Consider the following 26,605-nt stretch of genomic DNA (forward strand, 5'->3'; position numbering starts at 1 on the left):
AGAAACATACGCATCAGTGTATTTGGTAAGCGAATAATTAGAAAACTCGCACAGAAAACGATTCGCTGAGAAGAAACAAGACTTGAGAAAAACGAACCTGGCTGGCTGTTAAAACATTACAAAGACAATCCTGAAAGTGCATTATTAAAATTCTCGTTTCATTTCAATAGCCTTCAAAACTGCGACCAAAACCGCCCTTGAATATGCGCTCCAAGATACCACATCTCACTAGAGCAGATAAAAAGGCCAAATCATTTCAGCAACGTACTTCATTTTGCGCTTCAAACGCACTCGTCCGAGTGCCAGAAACATTTTCTACACAAACTGCCCGCGCAACCTTTACGTGACGGTGCTAGAGATGGCGCCAGCGGTCCGAGCTGAAGTTTTTCAACTGCTTTGGTGCCTCTGGCGTGCAATGGCACTCGAGCCGGGTTACCCGTCACCACAGCTGCAAAAGAAACTGGCCATGCTCTGCTTCGTGATCGCTTTAGCGCTGAACTTCCTACAAGGCAACAGATTCGCAAGTGGCCAACAAATTTCAGGTAAGCTAACCAGGGTGCCGGTTTTCACGGACAGTCCTAAGCGCTGACTCTCCCTCAATACCACGCATGCAGGTCGTTCTAAGGGGACCTTTCGCCTCCAGCCATTCTCGTTCCCGAACGATCCCACTGAAGGCAACAAGGTGACTGTCACATGCGCCTTAGTCACTGGAGGAATAACGTCCGGAGTCGAGTTCTCCTGGTACAAAGACGGCAAAGCCCTTGCGCTCGACGACCGTGTCAAGACCCGCACTTTCCCCGGATATGTCGACTCTCGTCGTGGAATCACTAAGGCAAGAGGATTCGGGAAACTACACCTGCGCGGGGAGAATCGGCGGTCGCAAGGACTCGCACACAGAGCAACTGCGCGTCCTCGGTGAGCAAAAAAAAATCGTTTTACGTGCTGTTGAGGCATGCGCGCAGATGATTTTTCAGCTTTTGACTAATGGGATGTGAGGGTGTTAACAGCATTTAACGAAGGCTGCCGCCTTAGAGCCACAAAGAGAAGCTCTGACAGTTTATAGGAAGGCAACAGTAATTCGTCACAGGTGAAACAGCATTCTTGCGGCCTGTCACTTTATACGGTGAACGAGTGACATTATGCAAGATAAAATAGACCCAATAAAGCCAGTCGAGTAAAACGTGGCGCTTGCAAGCGATCGGGTGTGTTTTGCATAAAGTTCGTGTGACATACTCAAAGTGTAATTTACTTCGTTCATCCTGCGAGGTTACAATGACAGGAAAATGGAAAGGTAGCAATCGCAATGGCGAACAAAGCAAACACTGTCATGCTCTCGACACAATTAGCGGTTTGGGGAAGACGAAAAGCTAGTAAATGAAGCCTGAAACCCAACTAAAGCTCAGGTAGCTCACAAACATACAACACTTCATTAAATCCAATACCTGCCTTTTCAAACAAGAAGGCTGTGACTGCATTACGGCTAATGAAGCTTAAGAAGTAAGACTAACAATAAAAGGAGGTAGAATGGCGAAAAATGATGACAAGACTCCTTGCAAACTGGCATTAATGCCATTATAAGAGATTGCCATATGTAGGAATGTGTACAATATTGCTCACTTGCGAAATAAACTACCCTACTTGAAACCTAATAACTCAATCTACGGATTCTACAAATTATCAGCGCCCAAAGCATCAAGCGCGAAGTGCTGATCGAGGCTCACATCAGTTGCAGTTAACGCAAGTGTGATCTCTTACTGGTTTAACTCTACTCCCCAGGCATATAGTATACTAATACACACTAGTATGTTGCTGGTAAGCACTACAATTCAGCGTAGTGACCATGCTTGTACAAACACTCGTTCCAGTAGCACACTAAGGCATAGATAATTGGAACAGAAATCTGCAACCAAAAACCTGAAGCCAAGGCATTGATCCCTTGCTAAATATATGTATCGCTTGTGAATCACCTGTTATAAAAGTGCTTCTTCAATGGTCCGAAGGATTGGAATTTCTGGTTGCCAGTCCGGGGCTGTGCAGGCGCGCGACGCCTGTCCAGGTCGTTTTTTTGCAAATGGCCTCCCACAGCTGCCCCAGTGTGTGCCAATTCTGGCAGCAATCCCGCTGCTGCCTTGGTGAGAAAATTAAACAGAAGCACGCCACTATTGTCCCAAAACACCGTTTGCGAAAACTTTATGTGCGTATAGAGCTGTTCATGAATTTCTTGGAAGATCGGAACGACGGGTGTTTCCATGCATCCCTCTAGTAGTTTTCATCTCTTCGCACCACTGAAGAAGGAGGGGTTGGGGCGATTCATAAGCGATACACAAGTACAGCAAGCCGTCTTTACGTGGTTTCAGGGAGTTGACGCAGGACTTATTTCACGTTGGTATCGATGTCTTGCTGTACCGTTGGAACGAATGCTTGGAAAAGCACGGTCGCAATGTTGAAAAGTAATGTATGCCAGTGACATCCAACTGTGTATCAGTATGTCTGGTGTGGAATAATGTTTGTTCACCGTAGCTCTCGTTACGTTACTTTTGAATCACCCTCGTATTAGACTTAAAAAGGCTTATTGTTAGAATACATGTAAATACGGCAAAAACAAGCGCTAGAATATTGAGGATTACAAACGTTAAGAAAAGACAATAATACTAAACCCACGCCGTATATGGATCCTACCTGATCTCGTTTCATGTTATCGTATCAAGGATCCAAATGTTTGCGAATGACTCCGAAGAATATAAAATTCTGTCAGAGACAGTCCTGCTCATATGTAGCACCTTGCGTGGTATGTGCCGCGCTGAAACATACATATGTGAACACTTCATTTCATCGGAAAGCGTTTAGGCGCTGCTCATAACGTACTTAAAACTATCTTTTTCGTGCTTCTTTCTTGATTTTATGTTGGCTAGTTCTTTTTTCCTAAATATAAATTATGATCTTCCAGCCTTACGGTCCGGGAAACCCCAGAATAAACGCAAACAAAAGTGTTTTATATTAATTTACACTAAAATTACAGGAAGGATAGATCAACGTTTTGTTTTTCAAATATCTCTTTGGACATATATTACAGTTCCTGTTAAATGGTTGCAAGAGCCTCGCGACGTTTCAGTCAAGGAGACTGAGAACACGACACTGCGCTGTGAAGTGACGGGGATACCGAAACCAAGCATCAGATGGGAGAAAGAAGGTATGCAATTCAATTTTTACAGGTTACAGTATTCGTGCCCAATTAAATCGGTGGCGCCACGCTTATGCGCACCTGTAACTCAACGAGAGATCCAGCTGCCTGAAGGGCTCTTCTTTTTTTTCTGCTCTTATATTTATCTGTCGTTTCTATTGTTTGCAGGGTCTGTGCTAGCTACATCAGGCTCGAAGCTAGCGCTCACTAAGGCATCGAAAGCAGACTCTGGAGTCTACAAGTGCACTGCAGATAACGGACTGAGGGAGCCACTTTCTAAAGAAGTTCGCGTCTCTATTTACGGTACGATCTCATTGCCAGAATTGGCCTGGAAAACTCGTTGTGGAGATAACCTCTTTGACCGGCTGTATTGCCTTCGCTGTTTGCCGCATTTCAAATTCTCGTCGTAAGCGTATGACAGTAGCATCCTTCCAGCGCTTCACCACAGATGGCGACTCTAGTAAAAGGTTGCACCTCAACTTCAATTGGCCCGACATATTTTTTTTTCCTCGTTCCAACACCAACGCCTGGTAAGGGACCGATCAAGCCGTCGTGTTGCGCAAACTGTTTTCAAAGAACATCGCTGAGAAGGGCATGGGCTCTCCACCGAATGTTTTTACCACATCTCTTCGCCGCTCTACATTGCGTCGTGCGCTGTGGAACAGTCGGTAAGTGTACTTGCTTCGTTCCAAATTGCTGCCTCAAGTGCCCACCATGGAAACGCGTTTTAGAGACTTGGTATGCGCAAGCGTTATTCGAAACTGAACCTCAAGCAACCAGTACTTCCTGGTCCGTGTACACTTCCCATGATTATTTTTTTTGTTATAGCGAAACCAGAGAAAGTTTCACCCTCCGGCAATTGCTTATCTGAGATCCACGCTTCTTCGCGAAGGCTATCGAGGTCACTGATATAGTTCCGTATTTTAAATAAAAGGATAAAGTAACCGTGCGCGTAGCGGCTTTCTATCTCAAAGCCATCAGTCACATCGGCAGCACTTAGCCAAACAAGAGTCTCAGACAGTGACATCAGAGCTAAAACCAACGGTGAAGTTGGTCTTCAGATCCCCGCATTAATAAGGACAAAGGCACCTGTTTGTGTTTCAAGCTAACCATTGATTATAAAAGAATCTCGTACTTTTTTTATTGCACTCTCGGGAACAACACTAGAGCGTCAGCCATAGCTTTACGTTGGAGGTGACGCATTAACTCGGGATTTTAATACACAAGAGCGCTATCAATGCATTGGCGAAAAACAGGCATTAACAGATGGCATGTGGGGTTTAACGTCCCGTAGCTGCGCTTAGGTCCGTGGTTGCAGGCTCTAGTGTGAGTAGCAAACTAATTTCCGCAGGCGTAGGGTGACTGATTAAGGAGTCACGACAAATCATTCTCATTTTGCAGAATTCAAGCTGCAGCCATTTCGCTTCCCTACGGACGCTGTAGAAGGAAAAATCGTCACAGTGACGTGCACAACAACCACGGCTACATCCGGCGTCGAATACAGGTGGTTTAAGGATAACAAGCAAGTGCCCGAGAGCAGCAGGATCAGGTTGAGGACGTATCCTGAACTCTCGGCACTCATAATTGGCCCGCTAGAGGAGAGTGACAGTGGGAACTACACTTGCCGTGGAGTCTACAGTGGCAAGAGAGATTCTTTTTCCGATGCCCTGCATGTACTCGGTAAGCTGCCAACACTGCTCTTGGGAGAAAAAAGAAATAGCATGTGTCTGTGCGCGATGCTAGTGAGCTGTGTAATATTCGTCGTAGTTCCGCCAAAGTGGATTGACCAGCCTGAAGATACGATCAGGGTGACGGAAGGGACAAACCTGACGATTCCTTGCCGAGCAACGGGAAAGCCAGAACCCACTGTGACAGTCGCTAAAGAAGGTAATATAGAAGATACCCCAACCTTTTACGAGTTTGAATGGCCTCACATTGATTCAGTGCGCATGCTGCTTTCACAATAGTCTCATATCTTTGAGCGCTTTGTATTGCAGTCAAGCGCATTTCGATAAAGCAGACAACAAAGTAGGTTTCAAAATGACTTCAAAGTTGCACAAAGCTTCACCATTTCAAAGCATGGACACTCCACGACAGTCCGTAATTTTAGGTTAGAGCATATCACGTTAAACAAATAACCTGGAGTAAAATACTCGGTCTGTTAAATGCATAAATACTTTATAATATACGGTGCTGATTCCTTTGTGCTTTTGGGATGCATTCAGGGTTAATGGATATAGGTGCAAAAATTTTACACATTTTTTAATCAACACACAAAACACTCCTTTCCATCAATAAGACTGTCTCCGTACATACCTTCTCACGACAATCAGAGCAAAAATTAATACATTTCTTTGGTTTTGCAGGCGAAGATCAAGCCGTGCCGTCCAACATACTTCAGATAAACAAGTCGTCGAGAAAGCACTCTGGTTTCTACGTTTGCAAAGCCGACAATACGCTCACCCAGCCACTTCTTAAGAGGTTTCGAGTGATTGTGTACGGTAAGAAGTTGAAAAGGGGTCGGCTGAAACTCGATTCCTGTTATAGTAACCGAAGACTACAATTATCCGCACCTTTTCCGCGATTGCTTGCTTTAAATGTACTCGGTTATCCCGCGAGTGTCTGCGAAAACACCATTCGTGCCACGACCAGCTCAGAGATGGCGCCAGAACCTTCGATTACACCGTTTCACAAATGCTCTGTGCGCCAGGCTACACAACCGCCAAAACCACAGGCTCTACGTCGCTGACAGAGGATGCACGCTTCAACACTGAGACTCGTCGGGAATTACGTAGGAGTCATTATTCTGTCCCTGCAAGTCTCGTCTCGGCAGCACCACGGTTCTAGAGATTCTCAAGGTAAGCTCTGGATGCAATTTGACTGTCAGCGTCATGTCCGCCTACCCCATGGTGTATTGTCTGCACGATATTACGAGCGAACCAATACTGGCTCGAGGTAAATATTCGCATAATACGTGTTTCCCTATTCCAGGCTCTCTGCGACTCCAGCCGTTCTCTTTCCCGAGCAAGGTTGTCGTCGGCAATACGGTTACCATAACATGCACGACGATCAGCAGTACAGCCAACGTGAATTTCCGGTGGTTAAAGGACGGAAAAGAGCTGGCTACGAGCTCCAAGGTGAAGATCGTGCATCACTCCCTGTTTAGTACGCTGGTCGTCGGGCCGACTACCAGGGAGGACAGCGGAAACTACACGTGCGTCGGTAACATGGGAAACGAGGTGGACAGCCATTCCCAGCAACTAAATATCCTGGGTATGTACTGTATTCCCACTGGTCCTGAAATTAATTCCTAATCCTGATAGGGCGACCAAATTGGACTCCACGGTGGCGGTATTAATGCATGTAGAGTAGAATGATGAAAAAAGTAAAGTGACGGGAAGGGAGAATCAAGCGCCAATTTGTTTATATAATTTTCAACCTAAATATTTCACATCCAACCCGATTCAAAATGCCAATGTGGTCGTAATCAAAGGATTAATATTCATCAGAACTCATTTTAGCGCAGTGATACGGCTATAAATGGAACCTATACAGTTTTCACAGAACCTTTGCAGCTGAACAAAAATTCATCGTAGTACGGGCCTCTGCGGTCGTACTTCCGAGGTGCATTATCTACTACACGAGTCTCCAGTTTCGTTAACCCTTAAGCATACTAGGACAAAAATGACTTCTTTTCCAAAAATGCTGAATTCCTCCAACAAGCCCACATTTTTCATTCTGAACTCTCCACCGCAGGAGATGGTTGTTACGGCAGTGAACGGCTATTGTCCTCACGTTGTGACATTAAAAATGTGCTCCCGCAGCACTTCTGTTTGGCTCTATATTATAGAGAACAAAACCGTTCGGCCACCTTGCGTTTTACCTTCGGTATTTTTCTGTTGTTCTCTGCTAGAGACTACACATGAATTACACCTCCCTTCCCTGCCTCGCTTAGTCAGTTAGGCAAGAGCTGACACCTACTCGAGTTTGGCAACCTCTTCCTTAGCATGTTTCAAGGGTGGTGAGATCCTTGTTTTAAAACACCAACGAAAGTCAGCTCCTTAAAATTACGCAGCACCACCACTGTGGGTCGTTGAGCCAATGGACATCAGGCTCCACCAGGGTGGAAATGCCACAGTGTCTTGCGAAGCTACTGGAAACCCAACACCTACGGTAAAATGGAAGCTGATCAGCAGAAGTGGTGAGCTGGAGTTTTCTTAATTGTTTAGAACTTTTCGTACAGTGAATACAACGTCGGTCAACAGTGCACGCAACGCCGACAAACATTTTGGGGCTTTTCAAGGAGCTTCATTATTTCAGCAAAAAGAACGCTCGACACAAGAAATAGATGCAATGCAACAGCCTCATGCAAAACTAAAACGAAAAGACGATTGCTACTGTGAAGTCGTTGCTTAAATGTGCCTAATAACGAAATCTCGCGCACAATTAAGAGAAAAATAATGCAGATCGCACTGAAAGTGTACGCGAAAACTACACGCAGGATATGAAGCGCTACATAAGAAGAGGTTTTGCTCTAAATAATGAGAACATGTTTACTGACATCTTGTGAGTTTCCAACACAACTGACGGCAAGATCATAGAGTAAAACAAATCTACACATATTATTTACACATTCGGAACCTTTTTCACACTGGTAATTGACATTTCAATTATTGCTCCTCAGGTGACAGTAAAGAAACCAAGGCACAAGGCAGGAACGAGCTGCAAATAAGGAACGCTTCCAAAGCGGATGCAGGATCGTACGAATGCAATGCCGACAACGACGTCCCAGAAATGCTCTCAAAAAACATTGTTATATCCATCTACGGTGAGAGAAAAAGAGAGAGGTGCCATTTACTCCCCTCACATACTTTGCTAAAAATGCCTTCATGTGTTTTCACACGGCTGAAGTTTTGATGTGCCTTTCTCCCTGCTCTTCACGTCAGGGCCTGAACGCAAACAGTTCTTTTATTTTTTTTTTAACACTGAACAAAAACTTCACTCCTAGCAACGTCTACGGTGATGTATGCCAAATTCCACTTAATGAACGCTTGCTCGAGTCCCGTCCTTGGCATCAACTAATTTCAAGGTGATATCAAGCAAACTAGATGAGCATTTTAGAGTTGTACATATTTCGAGCCTTGTGCGCGACGGACACCGCTACTTAGCCGAAGCGACCAACGAGGGCGCCACGGGCTCTTCAGATGAACAAAAGCTACGACCAGCCTGACGCCCTGGAGTCCACATCCGATGCACGTAGTACTCACGTTGGCGATCCACCAGCCTCCGAATACACTACCTGAAGCAGCGCTTAGCGCCTGAGCCGACGCTATTTTGTCGCCATGAAGAAGTTGAGCAAGTTTACCGACAGCAGCCGAATACATGATGTTACGGTTAGAGGACTTACAACTGCAACGCTATTTCTCCTGAGCACCGGTGAGCAACGTTTAGTTCTTCGCAGCTTCAAATATCAGGCTACCAATTTCTGTGCCATGTGTGCCGTGAAGCATGCGCATGTCGTGAATGTGATATCTCGTTCCCAGGCCTCGGAGTCGCCGTCAAGGTTCAACCCTTCTCGTTTCCGCCGAACCTTGTCGAAGGGTCAAGGGTTAGTGCAACTTGTTCACTGCTACGAGTGTCCGAAGGAACGCGCTTCATGTGGGCGAAGAACGGGAAGGCACTCGGTGGCGATTCGCATGGCCGAATCAAGACGAGGACAGACACAGACTTCTCCATGATCACCATTGACCCGGCGCGCCAGGAAGACAGCGGGAACTACAGCTGCACTGCGATCTCCAAGGGGAAGTCTGACACTCATTCTGCCAACCTAGCAATATACGGTAAGGGTGGAACCAGTTGCTGCCGTCGAGGACTAAACTGTGATGCTAGCAAGCTTGCTCCCACTTAATATAACCGTTGCTTAACGCGACTTGCATAGCCTATCAGTCTTTGTAGAATGGATAGAGTAAATAAGAGTAAATAAAGCAAGAGTAAAAGTAGCACGAAATATTTCAACTTGCAACCAAAGTACAATCATGGACAAAAGTTTCCGGAACGCGGGCCCACAGAAAAAAAAATCATTTGTGCGCGGTGATGCAAAGCAGGCCAGTAAAAGAGTAGAAATATGAGAGGGCGTGCGTGCGTCATATTCCGGAAGAATACAAGCCGGCTGGTTAGCGAGGCAACGCAGAAATAATTTTTTCCCGACCAATCCGCATCCCGTATTCTTCCATGACTGCGAATAGTGCAACTGTTCCTCAAAAGGATGTAGGCGAAAAGTGCCCCTACTAGGATCGTACAAACACTGGGCGCCAACTGGCGTGTAAATAAACGTGACCAGGCCCAAATGATTCGACCTGGTATATGAGATACAGTTTTGTGCACGCTGACCCTTCAGCAAAGTTTATTTGCTTGTTATGTTTTATTTTTGCGTGTTGAATGTTCTCATGAAGTATGATGAAAGCCTCACGACACACAGTAAGTCATTTTCCCGTTTCAGCTGCTCCGAAATGGGCACAGCGGCCAAAAGACGTAATGATCACCGAGGGAAATAACGTTTCTGTCACCTGCGCCGCAATGGGAAGTCCTGCGCCTGATGTGACTCTGCAAGCGGATGGCGGTAAGAGATGCCATCAACTCAGGCTACACTTTATGCACGACCTGCTTACGTGCTAACACGTCAGGACACCTCAGAATGAAAGCAATAATGAAGCGTAATCCAGAAGAGTAGGAACAGTGGCTAATGAATTATTGAATACAATAAATATCTGCCATTTAACCCGCGACTCACACCACGAATGTGCGCACCTCCAATTAGGCCAAGTAGACTAACTGCATCGGCTATGAGCTTGCACAGAACGGATTACCGACCAGTGTTATTTTCACGCCAGTACCGAACGCAATGCTTCAGCACATCACGAGCCACAACTTGTTCTTCATAAGGAAACCATGCCGAGCGCATCACAGTACTCTCGCGGTAGTTTTCATGGCTAGCTATATCCGCCGTCTATGGAGCATTTACTGCGCCCCATGATCGGAGACCGCGAAACGCTAAACGCAGCATTACGTACTTCTCTTTCCCTCTCTCCCGCAGCTAACGAACAAACCAAGGCTCAAGGCAAGGGAAAGGCGACATTGCAGATTACGAAGTCTACCAAAATGGACGATGGAGCGTACTTCTGCACCGCCTCAAATGGTTTCGGAGCGGACATACGAGAGAACTTTTCTGTTAAAGTGTACGGTGAGAAACACGTTGCATATCGGGAGAAACCAATATTTACACAGGTATATGCGATAAACACGTTGCATTCGATAAGATAAACGCGTAATTTAGCACTCATCCATGATTTTCTCAATGCGTGCAACCATGGTAGTCGTTGTAACAGGGCACACTTCCTACGATGTGAGACAGAGGGCGTTACGCATCTGTAATCACATCCTCACCGGATTCCCACATTAAGCTCCCATTGCACACGGGCGTTCAAGATGCAGCTTCTAGTGGTAGCTGCAATAGCCTTCGTCTTCCCAGGATCATCATTTACAGGTGAGGCAGTTTCATAAATTCGCGACGGAAAAACTTATGAATTATTTCACCAGTCACTAGGCCAGATATCAATCTTTCTGGCGCACCTTTTTACCTTCGTTTCATTAAATTTATCTATCTCTCTACAGAGAACATCGACGTGGTGCCGTTTTACATAAAGGACAAAGTTATGCTCGGAGACACGGTGAAAATTGTCTGCTACACAAGCACCGTGCAAGCTCCTTTGTCGTTTAAATGGATGAAAGATGGCAAGTTGCTGGTCGCTAACGAGAATGTCCAAATCAAGACGCAAGCCGACCTGTCAACAATTATCCTCGGCCCCGTGCAATATTCACAAGCGGGAAACTACACTTGTCAAGTCCGCACATCAGCGTCCAGTGGATCATATACAGCCCCTCTCGTCATCTATGGTGAGATTCCGACCATTTTGAATCTGTGTTTATTCTGACAAGAAAATACCCCGCGATGCTTCGTACAGTGTAGCGTGTGACCAGTGCAATGCTCTGAAAGCTTGTTTCATTGGCACATTGAAGCAGTAACTACTAACTGCAAACTATCAGCTTATCAAACTGAGCGATTTCAGAGCGAAATTTCAAGAATGACAAAACAAGAGTTACCGTAAAAAATTAATAAAAAAAACGTGGCCTATGCCGCGAACTGCTACGGTACGCGGTCACCGGCACGTGTAAATACAGAGCGGAGATTACTGATTGGAGATCCAAGGTTGCTGCCAATATGCCACACTACAAAATAATAATAATAAAGTTAAAAATCTGCGCAATGGCGTGGCTTGAGTTTTAGCATATATATTTGTAGTCCTTCGTTACTTCCTACATTGCGTTAATGGCAAGGAACCTTTTTTATAACAGATCATTGCCATCTCCACATTACGTTCAGTATTTCTTTTTTACCACAACACCGTATAAGATCACACGTCCTGACTTCTAGGGAAGCTTATGAGCTCTGCTGTCTTTTATGTAAAATTTTGTGATTATGGCTACTCTGTACTCCAACAATCGTACCACGGTGACCATGCTGAATCTCGCATTAAATCCCACAGCTCAATCTCTCATCTCAAGATAGCGGAGACAGCACAGAAACTGATGTGCCCAGGACGACCAAATACCTGTTCTCAGGCTGAAAATGACGCATACGCCTGCTAGCGTAGCATGTTGCCATGCTTGAATTCAGGGATGTTACCAATATTGTAAGCGACTTAAATTTCCCGAAGGCCTAACTTTCGAGCATTTACGAATTGCGAACCCACAAAAAATTGTTCCTGCGAATAATATGTGTAACACTTATCATTCGGCATATTATTATTATTATTATTATTATTATTATTATTATTATTATTATTATTATTATTATTATTATTATTATTATTATTATTATTATTATTATTATTATTAATAATAACAAAAGCCTCTAAGAAGAGCACATTGTCCCTAACTTCGAAAGGTATTTGATAGGAATTAATGCTGCAATCCAGTATTAACGCTTACTCAAAGATATTTATTTCATACCTGCCAAAGCATATCCGTTCTGCGCAGCGCCTTTCTGCCCTCATGGCCTTATTTATGTCTCATGAACTCATTTGTGATGGAACAGCGCAAAACACCGGAACAAGAGACAAGCGTTTTTCCATCACAAATGAGTAACCAACATGCCCAAGCTGCTGTCCTGTCTCATGAACGAGGGAATAAATAGGCGGCCTGCCATTTTGTTTCGAGAAATTTGGTGCCCGCAAAATATTCGTAAACTACTACTTCACTGCATTCGCAAAATAATTTTCTTGCGAAAAATAATTCGTTTACAATATTTAGTATCTTTTGAAGTTGCATACGTCAGCTTCATGAATAAATGTCTCCATATTTAATTCCGCCGTCTCACTCTTCTGTAGTAAATTAGTCATTTTATCATCGCAGCGCCGCCAAGCTGGGTGACAGAGCCGAGCGACCAACGCGTTTCTAAAGGCTCAAACCTGACGATTCACTGCGCGGCTTCGGGACAGCCAGCCCCACGAACGACATGGACGTCCTTAAGCGGTAACGTGCAGTCTTTATTCTTTCCGCAAACCCTCTGTAGAGATGGGCCACTGACGAAGTATCCTGTCTGTTGGTGACAGGGTCGACAACAAAGCCGCTGACCACTGCACCGGACGGAAGCCTTCGTCTCATGAATATTCAGAAAACAGACCAAGGCAGCTACTCTTGCCATGCGAGCAATGGAGTTGGAAGTCGCCTGGAGAAGATAATAAGCGTATCTGTTACCGGTAACACGTCGCATCGAAAGCCAAGATCAAAACTCTTCGCTGAAACAGCGGTACACTAAACATCCAGACTGCCAGAAAAAACGAACAGAATAACAAAAACAAAGCACAATAATGACTACATCCACGCTCAGAACTTAAATGGTGTTGAGACCACCGCAGCCTATTCGTATATGCAACTGATAACATTAGAAAACCTTGCTATATAACACAGACAGCACTAACATCAAAACAGTAACCAAAACAAGACTTCGTATTGCGCCCCTCATAGTAGTCCATAGCACTTCCGTAACCTATCGCATACATAAATGCTACAGAAGAAAGTTAGAAGAAAGAATGCCTGTGAACATGCTTCATTGGTAGGTCACTCGGTTAGCTTCTTCGCATATGTAGTAAAATTGCAGACATCGAATGTCAAGTGCCGCTAAAAGCACGGTTGTTTTCGGTTTAAAAGCGATACCTTTTCCTGGCCTTTGCCTTTACGCACAAACAGCAGCTGAACCAGGCGCCTCCTCCGCCATCCTGGCTTCAGGGTGGCCTGTAGGCAAAAAGAAACCACTGTGTTCGCTCCTGTCCAAAAATCTACTTCCAGGTAGCGTTTCAGATGGTTTCTCGTAGAGCGTCTGGTGTCATCATCTTGCACCGTCCTGCTTGAACATCGTGCCCTAAAACGGTCACCTCCTTGCTTCCGACCACCAGTCGGTTGACTTGGAGCAGAGCATTCGGCAATATTATTCACACATCGCTGCTGGCAGTTTAGCAGCGCCACTTTTGACCAGAACTGGCGCGATATGGCGCAGAAATGCCAGTTCTACAGACAAGCCGCATTTCAAAAATCACTCGACAGATGGCAGGGAGGCACTACCAGGCAAAAAAGCGTCAAGCAAGAAGACTGCGTACCACGCATATATTCTGAGCGACACTAGTAGCATGTTCACGCTAAGGCTCGAAATGCTGCCCGTTTTTCTTCTACACATGTGTCTTCAGACTGTCCTCTCCACAGGTAAGCTTCATTTGAACAAAGAAACGTAACTGTAACGCAAATTATGAAAGGAATGCGTTAAGAAGTGTTACTTTCCAAGTTCTTCTTCCCATTCCAGAGCCGCCAGAAATTCAGCCGATGGTGTTTCCCAAGAACCTCAAAGAAGGAGCAAAATTCAGGGCCCTTTGCTCGGTAACTGGAGGCCCACCTTTTACGTTTAAGTGGCGGAAGAACAACCAGAACCTGCCCGAAGAAGACGACGCAGTGCTGACAGAGAACGCTCAAGACTACAGCAGTCTCGTGATCAAAAAGCTGCGAAAAAGTCATGCGGGAAACTATACATGCGTCGCGATGAACCGAGGCGGAACTACCAGGCATACCGCGGAGCTGATTGTTAACGGTGGGCATCGTTTTGTTTCGTGGATGTGCTTCAAATAAGTTGGTTCGTTATTAAACGACGAATTTACATTGTGGGCAATGATAGTGAGGGATCTTCGGCAGGGAACACAAGTATCGTATTACGTTATTCAAAAAATGGTAGCTGTTGTGTTAAACGAGGGGAAAACTTAGTTTTCTTGTTAATTCATTCTGAAGAAACAAAACCGTGTATATGACCCAACTTGCATTGCGGGAAGTGCGTACGTACAGCGTGAATTGTTGCTACCAGTACAAAAAAAAAATCGTGAACCACCTATATTAAGCGTTTAAAAGCCCATAAAGGCAATGACCATGACCACAATGTGATGGGCCGATGGAGCAAACTTAGAAACCACTTTCTTTCGGAAAGCAGAAATTAAGCCAAGCTTGTATTTAAATCACGAGCAAGCGAGATCTGCACGAACATTCCAGGCGCGTCAATCTTGGTTACGTGAGCTACGCAAAGCAGTCAATTTTTCTTTTAACAAAGATGCCTCTTGTGCGAGTTTCTACAGAAGTATGGAAATTCAAGGCGCAGGAGAAGCCAAGGAATGACGAAAATGGTCTGTCTGATAGCGCTTGTCCTGTCCAGTCTTATAACCCCTTGTATACTCCTGGGCTTTGAGTATACACAATGTTCATTTTCTTTAATTTTGCGCAGTGAAAGAAATTCGCACCACTACCTGTAGCTGGCGAAACTTCAAAAAACTCCGGAACGCACAGAAAAAACACACATTCATGCAGACGCGTGTGCCCAAGGCGTTTCTCGTTTTCTTCAAGAAAAGCATGATGCACTTTCTGCAGTTTGTAAGCGCTATCAAACGCTAACAGTTGCACGTCTACAGGAAAAGCTACACCTCTCTTTCTGACTTTACATGCATCAAGCCCCGCCAGCATGGACAGTGGAGCCAGGCGACAGTGTCGTCTTGTTGGGCGACAAACTAGAAATTGGATGCCAGAGCCACGGCTACCCCGAGCCGACGGTGACGTGGACAAAACGTAAGCCCACAAACTGTAAGCTTTAGCACGCACGCATGAAACATCTCAGACAAGGCACAATAATTCACCAGGCATGAATAATTTCAGACGGTTCCGCGGGCCGAGCAATCATCGCCACTGCCGCCAACGGAACACTACGCATCCAGAATGCCACGAAGGCCGACGGCGGGAAATACGTGTGCACCGCAGCGAACAGCCACGGAGAGCGGCTCGAGAAGGACGTCACCGTCAGAGTGATCGGTAACGTATACTGTGCCATGCCACGAAGCGTGCAGACGCCAAACTCAGCTCGTGGCACACCCTATTCCTGAAAGCGGGTGGGAACACTCAGCCTCACGTCGCTCTGGGCTTTTGCTTTCCAGATTCAAAGTACAAACAGCGGGCCATGTCACCGATTCCCTGGAAGGACGTAGCACCTCCTGGAGCACTTAATAAACACTGAGCGGACAATCTTATCATCCGCAGTGCGATACTGTCTGCCTCTTCAGTCATTTGCGCGCCGATAATAAAAGGCGCCTTTTCTGTGCACACCAAGAATGAATTAAAGGACATAGACACAAGCCGAAATAAGAGCGAGAATACAGTGAAAAATGCACACATAAAAAACACCCTTTTGTACACCTCCACGAAATATTCATCGACGCATGTTTCCTTGAACACTCGCCATCGCTCCCTAACTGTCTCCCTGCTGTCATCTTTCATGAAGTGCCGGCCCGGTTCGAGGAGAAGTTCATGGTGCAGACGGTTCGCCGCGGAGAGGGTGCCACCCTGCAGTGCCAGGCCATCGGGGACTCCCCGCTGGAGGTCACCTGGTCGCAGGACAAGAAGCGCCTCATATTCGCTCCAGTGACAAGGTTACTGCCAACACAGTCCGTCCTTTAAGGTGTTCTCTTGCGAATGAGAAAACACGATGAACCGTGTGCGCAGGTACGAAAAGTTCGAGTCGAACACGGAGAACGGCGTGACCTCGGAGCTGGTGATTCCGACGACAGACAGGAGCGACGCGGCACTCTACACATGCGTCGCAAAAAACGAGTACGGCAGCGACGAGAGGAACATCAAGCTTCTCGTCGTCGGTGAGCAGCCTCCATCTACTCCGGCGTGAACTACAGAGCGCGGGCTGACGATCCTCTTTTGTCTTGAATTGCAGAAGTACCGGCTCAACCGCTGGACCTTCGTATCCTGGAAGTCTGGAGCCGCAAGGTGAACGTCATATGGTCGGAGCCGTACAGCGGAAACAGCCCCATCAACAACTACATCGTCCACTACTGGAGGGACAGAGGCACGTCCCGCTTCTGATTGTACGACAAAAGGTGCAATGCGCTGCAGAAATGCTCGGCGTTGTTACAAAACAGCTGTGGGCAGTAAGCAGTAGGCAGGTAGCAGAAGGTACTCCTGCGTGAACGCTCGATTGAGGCGCATTGACGCCTGAGCTGAAATTAAATACGCACAGCAGTGCGAATTTTCAGTGAATGTACAGGCGCAACGGCACGGAGAAAACGCATTTATCCACGTTGTTAGTCAAAAACACGCAAGTGACAACTTAAAAACAGGCTTACGCCGGTTATACTACGACGGAAACAAGCAGGCCAATATGCGCATTCAATGGCTGCATGAAATTAGACTCACCTTTGTCCAGCATTCCCATTGACACCGGACTGCCGCAAATAGTACGAACAACAGGCGATGACTGATGCAGCCATCGAATACCTCGATCAGCCGGCTGCGTCAAAACAGTGACACATTCCCTAATGTACAGAATTGATGACAAATAGTCATTCAGGCTAATTAAAGCTAGAATCTATCTCCACACGTGCAAACGGCTCGACAGTTCGCAGTCTTCCCTGCGCGCGCGAATCTCTGCAGCAGCCATAAGCAACCCACAAATCATGATCGTTTGGTGTTAGAAATTCTATACGTAGTGCGTGCTACGAGACCAGAACCAGGTGGGATACAAGGACTGCTGCCCCGATCACGCACGAGCAAACGCTATTCACAAAAGATCGCGCACAGGAAGCCAGTAGCGAATGCCCGTAACGCGACAAATTGCTCCCTTAAAGTACTTTCTTCCACAACGCCCGGAAGATCAGCAGACGACACGTCATCCGGGACAACACTGAAGACCGCATGCCTCCCTTGGCCCTCAAGGACTGAGTTGCATCACACCGGCAAACTTACACGCCGTATTAGCATTTGTTGTTCTCACACTCAGTTTAATTGCCGAGGACATATTACCGCCAAACTGCCGCACCCATCGGCGTCTCTGGTCTCAATGCTTCAATGATATATGCCCGTGCTCACGGATTCATTGTATTCAAATTCGAGCTCTTCGAAAAGGATGGCTCTTACGAGTGTCGGTCGCGGTAATTCCAACGCACATAAAGATGCGCGCGTGTGGCTTCCGCTTCCCTCGGCAGACGGGGCTCACCGCCTCATGGAGCAGACCGTGCCGAGCTCGCAGACGTCGGCCACGATCGGCGAGCTGCACCCGGGCACCTCCTATCCGCTCACCGTGACCGCCCAGAACGAAGTGGGTCAGGGTCCCCCTTCGGACCCGGTCCGCTTCCTGACCGCCGAGGAAGGTGAGTCAGCAGCCACGCATGCAATATGCATCGCGTAAAGCCCCCGCACAAAAGCGAACATCGTTACGTGCGTTACGCAGCCCGCACGGCCGAACACGCAGGGATGCTGCGGCCGAGCTTGCACCTGGTCACACGATGGTCACGGCCTTGCTTTTACGGAGGCTTCCAGGATCGCTGCCTACAAGAACTGGCAGAGCCTCGAAGGCTACTCAGGCGAACTGGGCGCTTCCTTCGGCCACGAACCGAAGCTGTGCGCAGCGTAGGCGGACGAGCGTCGAGGGAGGTTACGCGACTGAGAGTATCGCGCCCGAAGCTCATGTAATGCTGAAGTTGGCTTGCGCCAAGCCGTCCGTTGCGGCTAGCTAGCTCCCTCACAAACGAAGACCTTGGGAACTGAGCGCATAGCGAAAAACAAAGCCAAACAATCAGACTATGCAACACCAACTAGCCCGACAGCTTGTCCTCTTCAAACAGGAAGAACGGGTATGCAGAGATGCTCTGTGAAGTGCTTGTCTTGTTGTATTGCCGTCTTTTTTTTTATTCACGGCTAAACATTTCATACCTAAAAAGCTGTTTCTCTGTTAACGTCCAGAGCCCGGGGGATCCCCGACCGATGTCTGGGCAGCCGCAAAGGGACCTACATCCATCGCCGTTTCGTGGAAGGTACTGTTATCAGATCCAGCGGCCCGCCGATTTCGCTATTATTGAGAAAGATTCAGTACCTGTTCACCTCAATGGTGAGCCAGCAGTGTGAACAGCGAAAGCAGATTACTCCTGATTCTCAGATCAACAGTTTATTTTTTTTCTTTGGGGCACACTATTCTTTGGGAGCGAAATAAGAAAAAAAAAACACTGCGCCCTTAGAACCAAACGAAGCATAAAAATAAAAATACAGCTCTGCAGACCTCTGTAGTATAGTGCCCTCACAACCCTGACGTCACTATTTGGGGCGAAACGTCTAAAGACATTAAGATATATGAGGCACCCGCCATGAAACGGCGCTAAATAAATTAACTACGGCTCTTTCGTCACTTCGTCCGCAGCCACCGCCTCGAGACCTGTGGAACGGCGTGCTCAAGGGCTACTACGTGGGCTACCGGGCGGCCGAGTCCAGCCAGCCGTACTCGTTCAAGACCGTCGAGACGGTGGCCGACAACTCGCAGGAGGTCACACTCGTGGGCCTCACCAAGTCCTCGCGGTACAGCGTCATCGTGAAGGCCTTCAACGCCATCGGCAGCGGGCCACCATCGGAGGCCCTGCTGGTCCGCACATTGGACGGAGGTCGGTCGACAGTGAAATGTGTCTGCGGCACGCTTCCTCTATTTCCACTGCGCTATTTTAGTTAATGAGCTCTTAACTGCAAGCGTACCGTTTGTCTGCAAAAAACTGCTGTTAATTACATCGCTAACTACGTGAAACAGCACCTTGTAATATTGACCACAACAGCCATATCATTTGCCACCCTCCTTCCTACTACTCACATTTGGCTGAACATCACGTAAGCTGCTTAAACGTATGACTACCTTTACAAAATACTCATGTTAAGTTTCGCAGCAGCACAATTCCGTGCGGTGATTCCTGTTTTCATTCCTCAATTTTTTTTTTACCGGCCGGGAAGAACGTTGCTTGAAGCTATGGCCGAAAAGTAAGCGGTTGCCTTTGTCTCTAACTTTAATATATTTATTTTTACTCGCAGATGTTCCCCTGCCACCCGCACTGACGCTGATCTCAAGCAGGGACTCCGCCTTCAAGGTGAAGTGGACCCACTCCAAGGCGACCACTGCTCCCGTCACAGGTACAGCGCTCTATGGGAGCACTTACAATAGCAGCACCCGTAAATGATTATCACAATTATCACAGTGAGGGAGGTAGAGATGAAAGTAATTAATCGCACTCGTTATTCTTTCTAAATTGCAGCAAGCCAACTCAGTCACTTTGAAAAACGCACATGATACCATGCCACCAACATCCTCCAGTGTATCGCTATGTTCTAGGAACTTCTGCCTTCGATGCGACTTTCTATGCTATTTAGATTTCAAGTTTACACCAAGACCGGTCGCCAACAACACTCTCGGAAATAGTGCTGCATATCTGCCATACTGTGACATTTTACGTAAGCCAACAGCTGTCTACAGCTCCTCAATAGAGATAACGGATTATGGCATTTTTTTCAGCATCCACTGCCCCTTCAGTTTCCCAAATTCTCAAAAGTTGTAAAAGTGCAAAACTCTGCCTGCCCCTCACCTCTTTCATTTCGTTTCTACTTTCTGCCTGCTATCCTTTATTTCCGCTGCCCCAGCTCAGGTGCTTCACTATCGATGGCAGATGCCGGGGCTAGCAAAAATCTTTTCCTTCCTTTTTATTATTATTATTTTAATAAACCACTTATTACATTTACTACACTGAGGTGGCCAATGCTATGATATTCCTAATGAATAAAGGAAACTAAGCAAGACAGTCGAGCTACAGGCTTCATCGTCACGCAGTAACAGAGCTCGACTAGTAAACAGTTAGACAGTGCTGCATCCTTCATTTCTCCCCTAGGGTACACACTGCACTACCAGAAGAACTCCGGACCGTGGCACCATATCCCCGTCGTGGCATCGGACGACACGAGCTACACGCTTACCGACCTTGACGGTGGCGCCACCTACAAGGTGTACCTGACCGCTTCCAATCAGTTTGGACGTGGCGGTGGGAGCGAAGCCATCATAATAAACACTACCAACCAAGGTGAGCCCAGCAATCGCTATCAGAGAGCCAAAACCTGTCAGCAACACAAAGAATAGAAGGTCAAAAATGCGCACATAGAAGGCACCGTATATAGACGGGCGCATCTGCTGTCCCTGTCCGGGTTTGCTGTCGTTTCGACTTTGACCGCGCACTTCGTGCCGTGATATCCTTCAAGGCAAAGCACGTATTTTAGCAGCAAAAACTACGCTTGTGCGAAGCTATGCTAATAGGGGGTAAACGATACACCTCCTCGTTAACGCTGGCAGTTCGCCATATTACGTGAAAGCCAGATACAGATACTGAGTTTGGCCACGCCCCAACCTCTATTTCTGGATAAAAGAAAACTATATGTGGATGAGCGTAATAATATACAATTACAATTGAGAACACAACGATCACAGCTGCGTTTCTATCGATGCGTTTTATCGGTATCAAAACATCGCACCTGTCAATACACCTGTCAAACACAGCAACGGACAATCTGTCACAAAATGTGCTGCCATGGCGCAGGTCATGACTGGAACTGGGTCTTCTACAAGGATCCCTCCCTGGTGGTTCCTGCGGCGTCCTTCTTCATCGCCTTCCTCGTCGTGATCACAGTAGTCAGTGTGTGCATAAAGAAGACCAAGGCGCACAAGGCCCTCGAAAAATGTAAGGCGCTCGGAAGCACTGCCTCGGACATAGCAGCGAAAAAGACAAACAAAGGCAGTAGAAGCAAAAGCATATAAAGGCACTTGCGCCTGACAGCATAAATTAGGCGCGTAAAACAATGAAACCGGATCACAACAAACAAAGAGTGGGATTAAAACTGGTAATGTGACTGTTCGTAATATCGTTTGTACGTGCACGCTAGTAGCTGTCTCTTAACAGTCTCTATAATGTGACTGTCCGTAATATCGTTTGTACGTGCACGCTAGTAGCTGTCTCTTAACAGTCTCTAAAAGAGCAGTAAAAATTGCTTCCACGACACAGCCACGTGCGAACTGTGGTTGTAGGCATGAGTAAAAGTGCGGCGCGATACTAGCTTATTGCTGTCACGCCGAGCGGGAAATGAGAGTCCATAGAACATTTTTGTCACCAACAAAAAGCCTACGCAAACTGCAGCATAAGGGCGCGAAAAAAAGGTACGAAGGGCGCATACGAAACGATCTTTCGCTACCAATTCGTGCCAGCTGGAAGCAAGTAGTCATCGTTGGGTGTCATCGCTCCCTCCTTCTCAGTCAATCCTGTGAAAAAAAAATAACAATAAGCAGGTCAGATAGCGTGAATGTAACCGCAATAACAGCATGACAAGCTAGAGACAGCTCATAGGCAACAGGCCTATGGTTAGTGAGCAGACAAGGAAAGGGAAAAGAAGGGCTCGTTATGTTTAGGTTATCGTTTGGTTTGTTGACTTGCTCCAAGACCTATACTTTACAGAAAAAAAAAGGTTAGGACTGCGCGTATGGGACAGGACAGGGGAATGAGGAACAAAAACGACAACACAGGCGCACAGGTCCTGTCCCATTCGCGCAGTCCTAACTTTTTTTTTTCTGAAATGAAACACCTAGCCCTCAAGAACGTTTTAATATACTTTGCGTTTGCTACTTACCGGACGAGTCATCCAACCTAGATTGAGCATCTCTCTTGTATTCACGAGCGACCTGGCCGAAACCAGAGCGCGCCCGACTGCCGCTCCTCTGGTGTCATTCTCCTGCAGCCCTGGAAGCGGAGAAGAGACAGAATTACGGAGAGGCGGCGCAGCAGCAGCAGCGCTACATCGACGTCACTGAAAAGCGCACGCGCTCCGACTACGCCACCATCCAGAGTCGACGGAGCCTATCCGGCAGCTACAAGATCGAGGAGCTACGCTCGGCGGTGCCGCCCAGGGGATACAACACGACGGAGGCGAGTTCGATTCTTGATCAACAGCCTGTAACGCCTGCGATACACGCAGCCTATGCGCTGTCATGGCTTAGTCCTTAGACATGCCGCTGCTGACAGGACATAAAATGTTCAGTTTTTGGCTACCGTGACAGCACTAGGAGAGTACTGAGCGGCAAGAACGTCGATGCACTGAGAATTAAACTACGCGCCTAAATACCCTAAGTTACCACATATCGCATGTAATCCCAAGCAGGGTGGCCTTAACAACCATTATTTTCATTTTATTTTAATTCATTCATTATTTATTGCATATCTTGCGAAACACAAACAAACATTTACACAAACTGCAGGCCCTTCTTGGGCCGAAGCAAGAGTAGCTACAAAAAACACAGGCTGCAGGGCCACTTGGAATAAAATTACGGAAAGCATTTTAGCCTGCTTACGTGTTTTGAATGCGAACGCATTTTCTTTTCCTTTTTTTATTTTTCCCATTCCTTTCTAATAACACACTTGCTCATTTGCACACAGTCGTAAGGTTTTATGGCCTATGGGTCGCGTGCTGGCTTCGCAGTCTGAAAGTCCTGCGCCCAACTCCCCGCACCTCAGTAAGTTAATTGATTTTTCTTTGCCTTGTCACGCGGGTTTTGGGACGCCACCTTTCCTGGCCACCGGGCTTCGTTGCCGATGAACCATATAACGCATTCGCATTAAAGAACAGCATAAGACCTATCGCTTCACTTCGAGCAGCAGTGCCATCTAACCGGAAATGCATAAATTTAACAAGCCAAAAAATAAGGTACACGCTCAAACCTAAATAAATACAAAACTAAATGACAAATACAATTTACAAGTCGCTTCCAAATTTTAATTTCTCTATATAGTGCACAAGAGCAACAACAGTGAAACTACCTCGTCAGACAAGGCAGGACTGCGCTCTGTAATCGTTTTTGCAATCAATTTCGATACGGAGCTTCAACCGCACCAATTTGAGGCACTGACCGAACACATAGACTAGAGCTGAACACTGCATCTATCCTTCTCTGTCGGCTGCCGCCCCGAGAATGCATAAATGCTTTGGACACTTTACGAAACTAACGACTTGAAGCTCACATAAGAAGCCAAAATAAAACAAACCTAATTATTTCTCTCCTCCTCTCTTGCAGGCCAAGGACAGGCGGCGTTCGTCGCTTCGCAAGAGCAGTGCTTCCTCCCATCTCTACGACAGCGCGGCGTGATTCTACCCGCACGAAGCACGCTGTTGACATCTCCGCGACCGTTGAATTTGATGTGTTACACTCTCTAGTCCCGCGCGAAGCGTGCAAGCTCGTTATACCCATTCCCCAATGCTTACAGCATGCACCCTAACTGTCCTTCATGATCTCCCTTGAATATTTTTTTGACTTCACTCATTGCTCCGTAAAAAAAAAAAGCCCTGTAAATATCTGCAGTGAAAAACGTCGCTGCGCGCATGGCACCACGCTAGCTCTTGGCAAACGATAAATAGCGAGAGCGGTTATCCTCTCTGCAGCCCTTCTAGTCAAACAGTGGTGGGCGCTTTGGGGCAGTATTTGCTATTATTCTTTGCACCAATGCGATCAACTGATGCTGGTCCTTCGCTATCAGCTAGCTAACTATCACAGGCTGTCGATAGCTAACGCAGAGCGCTAATATAATTAATCGAGAAAAGAGTTATCGTGAAGTGAAACCCTGACTACGTTTTTTAATAGCTTGTTGAGGCATCATTTTTTTAGGCCAACAGGCTATTATAAAACCTAGTTAACGAGATGTGACCGGGAACTCAGGATTCTGGACATCGTTGGTCTAACTAACAACGGTGTTCAGTGTCCTGCATTGCCCGTCATATCTCGTTCACCGCCTGTTTCGATCACTTTTTCCTGCGCAATATCTATGTAGTTCTTTGTTATATGTGTGACAGCTAACGTGTGGTGGAGGACTTCGCTGCTTGTTAACGTATACACTGTGCGTGGAACGATTTTCCACTGTTCTCGGGCAGGGTATGTTCTACGACTTCACCTTTCCTTGACGAGAAAAACTGCCCACGCCAAAGGAGCAGGTTGTTGGAACACCCTGCGTAGCTTCCGGTCTGATTGCGTGTGCTGATTTAGTAACTCTAACATGTGTGAGCTCGCGCCAACAGCGCATGTCACAGTACTGGAGCCCGGCGGACGAGAAATGAGAAAGAAAATGGAAAGACTACGTGAGTGAATGTGCCCTCATGTTGACTATTATTTTACCAACAGCGTTTTCTATTTAACGCGTGAGCACATGGCGCCCGAAACGGAAGTTGGTATGCGATCGTCAGGGTAGCATCAGAACGAAAGCCAACGCCCACGAAAAATGGAAGAAAACGTTTCAAAGATCTTTAGGCAAGCTTTTCCTCGTAATCGTGCTCGACCACAAGGTATTCCGTTCTCCCACCTTCCATGCGTACTGTCTTCGCGTTAACTGCGATTCTTCTTGCTCAACGCTCACTCTGCGTGTTTCTCTACGTATACCACCCTAAATTAGTGCTAACTCCGTAAAGTATGAACTCTAGACAAACCGAAGTGCTCAAATATACAATGACTATATGTTCTTCGCGACTCAATAGTGTAAGTACATAGACTGAAGCAAAAAATGCCAAATTACGCGCATTCGCAGGGTATTAAAATATATTAAAGCTGAAAATTTCAGAGTATTTTATGTGCTAAGTATATCTACAAGTTTAAGCAAATGGAGGGGCACAAATAATTTGCTCGACAGGTGACAGATTGCTAACGCCAATAAAAAAACAAAGATTTATTCAGCTGAGCAATGTACAGATGAGGACAAAATTCTCTGGGCCGCGTGCTTCGTAAACGATACCAGTTGCTCTGTTATTAGGCGCCGGCTGAAAACCCCACTTGTGAAGGTGAAAGAAAAGTTTTTCTTTTTCCCTTCCACAAGTTGCGGTCTCCGACGGGCGGATAATAATGGAACTATCAGCTTCGTTTGCGAAGCACGCGGTCCAGAGACTTTTGTCCTCGACTGTACAAGATCAAAAATTGCCAACGTCAGGAGAAACGTCGCCCGCAACTGATGTCGCTGACAACAAACAGAACGGTGCCAACATACGCGCAAATGGCGGACGCTAACGATCTAGCGTTCTTCTTCCGCTACACAGAACGGTTTTACAGGCGTATACGGTATTATAGATAGATATATGTTTATACACGTCTATATTGCACGGCGCCAAACTCAAGCCACTCAAATGTCGGGAGCCATGTTCAGTGGCTGGTTAGCGAAGCGTTAACTTCATAGCCCGAACTTAGCCTTGGTGACTTTTTAGAAAAATAAAAAAATTAGTTGAACATGCCCATTCCGGCATAAATGCACAGCGTACATTAAATGTCTTCGTGTCTTTGTTGTGCAGCAGCCAAAGAGGCTGACCGTTGAGAGTTTGCCTCTTTTCCTTAGCTATTGCTTTGAGTTCTATGGCGAACGCTGATGTGTTGAATAACAGGCCAAATAATAAACATCAAAGCGATTTGTTCGCAAATGACAGCAAGAGATCTGTATATTTCACTCGTGATTGAGGCTGGCTGTTCCGAATGCTCGCGCCTTTACAATAAACAACGCGTTTTTGTTAGAGGCACTATCATAAATCTTACTATATGGCGGTAGTTATTGTGTAGTAAGTTAAGAAAAAAAGGTAAAACAGAAGATTCACCGGCCACGTATGTACAGTCACGTGTAATAAAGGGACATCACTTCAACCTGTCACGTCTTCGTCCTCGCACTGGAAAGTTGGCACTTACAATAATTAATCCAGATACTTAAGAATGAACATTCATATTAATCAAGTCCCATAGTTATTTCAACGACAAATGGACGAAGACTCGGAAAAGGCTAAACCAGAACAGAGGCTTGTCTGTCAGGAACAGCTTTACGTCTACCGACTGCATCCTGGAAAACCGAAGTCAGATGTACCAACCCCGTATTTGTCCGCAGGAGACCTTCTAACAGTACCAATGGCAAATTAGAGATTATA

The 26,605-nt window shown here is 46.5% G+C and overlaps 2 protein-coding genes and 1 long non-coding RNA gene across 6 annotated transcripts in view; 2 read left to right on the plus strand and 1 right to left on the minus strand.

Annotated features, from left to right (window-relative positions):
• LOC144098348 (cell adhesion molecule Dscam1-like) lies at positions 1-26,336 on the plus strand. 4 transcript variants are annotated; one of them, XM_077630918.1, is made up of 15 exons: positions 1-542; positions 615-915; positions 3,074-3,190; positions 3,350-3,484; positions 16,101-16,248; positions 16,322-16,470; positions 16,545-16,676; positions 17,812-17,976; positions 18,569-18,639; positions 19,020-19,257; positions 19,673-19,771; positions 20,521-20,709; positions 21,220-21,360; positions 22,409-22,596; positions 23,739-26,328. In XM_077630918.1, exons 2-15 carry the CDS (start codon positions 804-806, stop codon positions 23,808-23,810), a joined length of 1,956 nt encoding a protein of 651 aa, XP_077487044.1. In that variant the 5' UTR covers positions 1-542; positions 615-803; the 3' UTR covers positions 23,811-26,328. The 4 variants fall into 4 exon arrangements, with proteins under 4 accessions (XP_077487044.1, XP_077487042.1, XP_077487041.1 ...); XM_077630916.1 differs by lacking the exons at positions 1-542; positions 615-915; positions 3,074-3,190; positions 3,350-3,484 and adding exons at positions 4,937-6,039; positions 6,173-6,454; positions 7,257-7,382; positions 7,866-8,009 and having other exon boundaries at positions 23,739-26,336; XM_077630915.1 differs by lacking the exons at positions 1-542; positions 615-915; positions 3,074-3,190; positions 3,350-3,484 and adding exons at positions 8,046-8,617; positions 8,725-9,021; positions 9,681-9,800; positions 10,275-10,421.
• The window catches only part of LOC144098358 (uncharacterized), a 115,504-nt gene that overhangs the window by 1,464 nt on the left and 87,435 nt on the right, over positions 1-26,605 (minus strand). Inside the window, exons 2-3 of the long non-coding RNA XR_013307175.1 lie at positions 22,301-22,410; positions 21,851-21,935 (exon numbers count right to left, since the gene is read on the minus strand). This is a non-coding gene — a long non-coding RNA (uncharacterized LOC144098358). The remainder of the gene's footprint in view (positions 1-21,850; positions 21,936-22,300; positions 22,411-26,605) is intronic.
• On the plus strand, positions 10,443-13,062 carry LOC144098353 (cell adhesion molecule Dscam2-like). Its single transcript, XM_077630933.1, has 4 exons — positions 10,443-10,724; positions 10,853-11,134; positions 12,653-12,772; positions 12,853-13,062. The coding sequence occupies exons 1-4, from the start codon at positions 10,667-10,669 to the stop codon at positions 13,056-13,058; spliced, it is 666 nt and encodes a 221-aa protein (XP_077487059.1). The 5' UTR covers positions 10,443-10,666; the 3' UTR covers positions 13,059-13,062.

Source organism: Amblyomma americanum, chromosome 7 (genome assembly GCF_052857255.1).
Source record: "Amblyomma americanum isolate KBUSLIRL-KWMA chromosome 7, ASM5285725v1, whole genome shotgun sequence".
Lineage (NCBI taxonomy): Eukaryota > Metazoa > Arthropoda > Arachnida > Ixodida > Ixodidae > Amblyomma > Amblyomma americanum.